The 6,046-nt window shown below is 31.7% G+C and overlaps 1 protein-coding gene across 1 annotated transcript; it reads left to right on the top strand.

Annotated features, from left to right (window-relative positions):
- The first annotated feature begins 3,383 nt into the window (after positions 1-3,383).
- LOC111403007 (probable WRKY transcription factor 70) lies at positions 3,384-5,638 on the top strand. Its single transcript, XM_023031346.1, has 3 exons — positions 3,384-3,819; positions 4,253-4,354; positions 4,930-5,638. The coding sequence occupies exons 1-3, from the start codon at positions 3,515-3,517 to the stop codon at positions 5,441-5,443; spliced, it is 921 nt and encodes a 306-aa protein (XP_022887114.1). The 5' UTR covers positions 3,384-3,514; the 3' UTR covers positions 5,444-5,638.
- Positions 5,639-6,046: the final 408 nt, after the last annotated feature.

Genomic DNA, 6,046 nt, shown 5'->3' with positions numbered 1-6,046 from the left:
AATTCTTGACATTATATATATAAAATTCTTGGCAGCATGCTATGAAAATTTTAAGTACTCTGAATCGATTGAAGTTCATCTCTTACAGTATTACTTAAATGTCAAGAAAGAAGGAAAAAATGTAAGGGATAAAGGTTGATTTTACACGTTGAGAGTCAGCAAATAGGTGGCGGTGGATGCTAGAATGACATCAACTACGCTGCTTTCAATTCAGTCCATTTCTGCAGCTGTCCCTGCCGGTTTGTTCATGAATCTTGAATTATCACCATCCTTGCCAGAAAATGAACCACCGTTCGATTCGATCCCTTAGATGCTAGAAATGAGATAACAGTTGCTTCACATCTGCTAAGAGTACAGCAAATTTTAAAATTCTCAACACTGCAGCTGTGGAAAAAAATCAGCAAGAAATCTTGCATGAATTATGCTAGTTGTATATTCCTAAATGAGATATTGTGCGATGTGTGAAAAACTGTGCTTCTGTCAAGTTTTCTAATCATAATAATAATGGAATTACAATTCATTCCTCCCCAGATAATATGAAGATGTTTATCTATTCTCCGAAAATGTCTTTTTCAACCAATCAAATAGATGTGCAGGATCCAAGCATGAAAGGAAAATCCAAGTCAGACCAATGTAAAATGAGACTCGCATTAACTATGTGTTTGATATGTTACATTAAAAAATATTAGACGAGGTTAAAAAAGAAATGTATGTTTTCATTGTAGATTCGAGTTCCAACCAATTATATGAAACTAAAATGCATTATTATTTTATTTTTTTCTCAGAAGCACCATGGATTATTACCACATTTACTCTTCTTTGTTATCCATTCACATCCAGTCTGTCCGGATTAATTATCTATCCACATTTAACAGCCACTATTATGATAGTGACATTATAACATCAATTATTCATATAAAGTTAAAGAGGAATCAAATAGATCAACTTGCAGTGCATGAAAAGTAACGTTTATTTAATTTCTGATATTAAATTATAATAATACTTTAATTATGATGTGAGACTGCAGGTGCGAATGTCGGCAAAAGATAGAAAAGATGAAGGAAGAGAGAAAAGTGGGGAAAACAAACACGGCAGTGCTATGAGTACATTGTGATGTTCAAAATGGACACCTGGCCGAGGCGCCTGTCACACCTGGGCTCACAGGCACCTCGGCCAATACCAAGGCGCCGGGTGTGGACACCACAATATACCTCAATCATTTTTCAAACAGATAAGAGGGATGATAAATTTGAAATTTGGGTATTAAAATTCAAAGTCCAGAGGGAAACAATCAAGAAGTATTGGCGTGCACTACTTACCAACACGGGTTCTTGTATTTATCATTAGTTGGAGAGTGGTCGAGACTCTCTTTAATTTCAAAGAGTTGTTCAAAAGAATCTTTAGAAAGGGTGATAAAGTAGAAAGAAAAAAGAAAGTGAAATTAGAGTGGTCAAAAATTGTAATAGATAATTGAATTTGTCTAGTGGCACAGAATGGAATGTACCGAATGGTGTACACCCACTCACATGTGTGTGAGATCCATGTGAAAGAAATGATATTTTATTCGAGTGGGTCTCTTGTCCATGTGAGTGGGGTGTACACCATCAGGTACATCCTGATGTACCATTATCAAAACCCTAAATAATTATATACATACAACAAATTTATAATGAAATCGATTTAAAATTATGTTAGATTGAAAATTTTCTTAAAATCCCTAAAAGTCAATAATTATAACAATGAAAGAAATGAAAATAAGACCTCTCTCCATTTTATCTAATCAGTGAGACTAGTTAGAAATTAATAAAAGTGCTTGATTGATAAAGAGTTTTTTGAGAGTTGAATCTTTGAAAAAAATTATATATATATATATATATATATATTATGAACGTGGTGTTAAAAATAAAAAAAAATCATGAGAAAACGTGAAAAATATTTTTTTACCCGTTTGTTGAATGTTTTGAAATCGTTTACAAATTGTACGACTGTTGGAGCATCAACAAAAGTTACACTCATTTTTCAATTTCAAGAATGAAATTAGCAATTTCTTCGTTTTTTGAATAAAACGGAAAAATATTATTTTGTCATTTATTTATTTATTATTTATTATTTTTTCCAGTATAGAGTGTCGCGATTTGGCTTGTGGTATTGCATGTTTCAAGGAAACCCTTTCAATGCTTGATGGGTAATTTGTGTAGCAGTTTGTGGCACGTGGAATGCTACGGAGGAGATTAGGTTAGAAATTGGAGAATTCTATTGGTTATCACAAATTCATAATAAAAATGACATATTCGAAACTCGAATCTTAATATAATATCAAAATTATTAAGTTCAAATGGATGGGTTGGTTCGACTTAAATACGCCACCGTCTAACGTTTGATAAAATCTTATGTTGGGATAAGTATAAAAGTATAAATCATTTTATAAGAGTTTAAATCACTACTTTTCACGATGTTTAACCATTTTTTTGTTAGCAAGTCAATACTAACAAAGATTATTATTATTATTATTATTATTATTTTTTTAAATGCAATTGAGAACTTATGACGTGATTGAAGTCTTGAATAAATAAATTGATCATTCATGGAATTTAGTCCCCAATTTTTTAGTATGATTTTTGTTTTAAATCAATTAGGTTATTGATCAAACTCAAAACTTTGAGATAAACAACAAAATGACGAGAATAGAAAACCACATTCTCAGGGAATTTATTTCCACTTAAAAATGGCAAAAAGAGAAACATTGGACCATTCTCGGTGGATTTATATCCACTTAAAAATGGAAAAAAATAGGAATTTTGCTTCTTTATCTAGAAACTGGTTCTAGATAAAGGGTAAATTCCTTTAGGGTCCTCAATTTTTCATTGGTGCGGCAGTCATGTCCCCAACTTTCTATTTATAATACACAATTCCAAATTCTAACACTACACACGCGGTATCCTTACTTGGCGGAAAATGTCGATTAAGGCATTGAATTTCTAGGCAACACACATGATATCTGGACGAAAAGGATAAATTTGTCTAAATAAGTTTATTTTTTATTTCGAAAAGCAAGAGTTGACTACTGAAATTACATTAAGCATTACTCTTTATTAGACAATTTTGCCGATTCGAATAAATATCATGTTCGTGTACCATTGACATTTAACGTCCAAAAAGGCAGTTTCGCTTGGTGAGATACTCGTTTTAAAATGTTGAAGACATGAATGTCACGAATAAAAGGTTGGGAACATGATTCAAAAGGTTCAGGATCCAGGGTGAAATTTTCCCCCAAAAATTGTCGTCAACCTTGAATACATCAGCCTATGACGCAAGACCCTTGTCACACTTTTTTTGTCGTATACGAAATTTAAGGTGCCGTACAATTTCTCTCCCCTTGCCTGCAAACTTCCTCCAATTTGCCTCTCTCTCTCTCTCTCTCTCTCTCCCAACTTGGCCTAATAAAAGAGCAAAACCCATTTTCCCCTCAGAATCAGATCTCAGAAATTTACACACACTGAGTGAGTGAGAAAAAATGAGCACTATGAGTGAAACCCTAGTTACACAGAGGGAAAGATTGATTAGAGAGTTAGTGAAAGGCAAAGAATTTACAGCCCAGCTTCAAAACCTACTTAATAAGCCACTGAAAAATAATGGGTCTGTCTCTGCTGAGGAATTAGCTGCGAAAATCCTGAGATCTTTCACTGAGACTCTTTCTGTGTTAAGTTCAGATGAAACATTCCAGATCGACGGCGGCGATAGTGGCTCCTCAGTCTGCTCCCGTGAGATCGAGAAGAAGCCGGAAAAGGTCAAGGATCGAAGGGGTTGTTACAAGAGAAGGTTAAATTATTATTATTATTTCATTTTTTAAGCAATTTCTTTTATTATTATTTGATAAGAAATTCCCTCTTCACTAGGGTTCGTAAGTGTGGCCCTAAAAAATTGTTAGCTATGTTTCTTTTTCTTTTTTCTTGAGCTAGTTGACATCAAGTATATGTATTTAACTAGGGTGATTAAATATTCAGTCGTAGGGTTGCATTTGGGGGAATTTGCTAGGTGGGTTTAGGTTGGAATACCTTAATTCAAGTACATTAGTATTTTTCATATATAAAAATGTATTTTTTTTTTACTACATTATTATGTTTTCTATGCACAAAATGAAAATGTATTTAAATATATTTTTCATATATAAAAATGCAATTTTTTTACTACATTATTATGTTTTCTATGTGTAAAATAAAAATGTATTTATATATATTATTTGGTTTTGCAGAAGGACCTCAGATTTAAGGAATAAAGTTTCTCCTACGATGGATGATGGTTATGCATGGAGGAAATATGGACAGAAAAAAATTCTCAATTCAGAATATCCAAGGTGAATATACATCTATATTTTTCATATTTATTTCCTTTCTTAACTTGGACAAATAATTAAGTCAAAAATTTCAGATTATTGATAATAATTTGTTCAAGATTTAGGGGGAATTTTTGATAAACAAGTTGATGAAATATGTAAATTGAATCAAATCAAGAATTGTTACTACCCATTTTCTTTCAAGTAGACAGCAATATATTTCATTGATATTCATATTTTGAGTCACAATTATCAATAATTACAATATATTATATGATCAAGAATTTTTGCAGTAAATTTGGTAGTGGATTAACTATGATAAACAAGAAAAATTTCAGATTATTGATAATAATTTGTTCAAGATTTAGGGGGAATTTTTGATAAACAAGTTGATGAAATATGTAAATTGAATCAAATCAAGAATTGTTACTACCCATTTTCTTTCAAGTAGACAGCAATATATTTCATTGATATTCATATTTTGAGTCACAATTATCAATAATTACAATATATTATATGATCAAGAATTTTTGCAGTAAATTTGGTAGTGGATTAACTATGATAAACAAGATTTAAATTTGTTTTTGTGTCAACAGATGTTATTACAGATGCACCCACAAGTATGAAGGCTGCAAAGCAGCAAGACAAGTAGAAACAATCAAAGAAGACCCCATTTTGTATAAAATTACATACTTTGATCATCATACATGTACTGATAGAATGAGGGCTCCACATATTGTAGATTTAGATCCTGTGGAATCCCTTAATCTAGTCAGTTTTGATTCAAAAATCCCATTCAATCAAGACCATCCATCATACTCCATGATCAATATTCCTTCAGGAAAAGAAGAACCTAAACGAGAGACACAAAGTACTGATATGTCTGATGTAAAATCATCACTGGATGATTCTAACTCGGGGCACAAAATAGTGCCAATGGAGAAAACATCGTCTGGATATGCACCGGTGTGGGGTCTGAAAACAAGACCTTGTGATCATGATCAAGAAGTGGCTTCTGGCTTTTATTCATGCACATCAAATAGTTTGCATGAGCTAGATATGGAGGGTATAGATCAGTTTGGTGATATAGAAAGCTTTCATTTTGACTAGTTTTAATAGCTTCTAAATATATTATCCACTGTCATGTATGTACTAAACTCAAAAAAATGTAATTTCTGCCTCAGTCTTTCCCTGTCTCAAAGTGATATTGTTAGTGATATTGTGGGGACAAAATGAAGTGTTGTAAACTCATTTGTGGAAAGGGAATCATAAGAATTTGGATTTGAATAAAAGTACTTATGGAAATCTATCTTATGTTAGCTAGCTAATAAAAGCTCTGAGTAGCAATGCCATCTTGCCTTCTAGCTTTCAACATGTAGCCATTCCTTTGCTGTACATAAAAATTAGATTTTTAGTAGATTTTGATAAAAGTTGATGAAATATACATTTAAAAAGTTGTGAATCTCGTGAAATATGTGGTATTAATTATTGACTTTGACTTGAGATTAAAATTGATTTTTAATATATACCAAACAAGGCGTAATTATATCTTAGTTTACTCTTATTACCTAACTATCAATGTTAATTGAATCTTGATTTATTATTTTTTGAAGAATATAGGATTGTTTACATATGTTTAGGTGTAATATAATTATATAGTTCTCATCCCAAAAAAAAAAAAAAAAAAAAAAAAAAAAAAATACCCAAAATTTG

The sequence above is a fragment of the Olea europaea genome, chromosome 11 (assembly GCF_002742605.1).
Source record: "Olea europaea var. sylvestris chromosome 11, O_europaea_v1, whole genome shotgun sequence".
In the NCBI taxonomy this organism is placed as follows: domain Eukaryota; kingdom Viridiplantae; phylum Streptophyta; class Magnoliopsida; order Lamiales; family Oleaceae; genus Olea; species Olea europaea.
This window is presented reverse-complemented; position numbering and strand designations above follow the sequence as displayed.

Excerpts from the sequence above, each read along its gene's own strand:
- LOC111403007 (XM_023031346.1), top strand. The coding sequence starts at position 3,515 with ATGAGCACTATGAGTGAAACCCTAGTTACACAGAGGGAAAGATTGATT. Across the intron at positions 3,820-4,252 it reads AGGGGTTGTTACAAGAGAAG|AAGGACCTCAGATTTAAGGA; the intron begins GTTAAATTATTA and ends TTGGTTTTGCAG. Across the intron at positions 4,355-4,929 it reads CTCAATTCAGAATATCCAAG|ATGTTATTACAGATGCACCC; the intron begins GTGAATATACAT and ends TTGTGTCAACAG.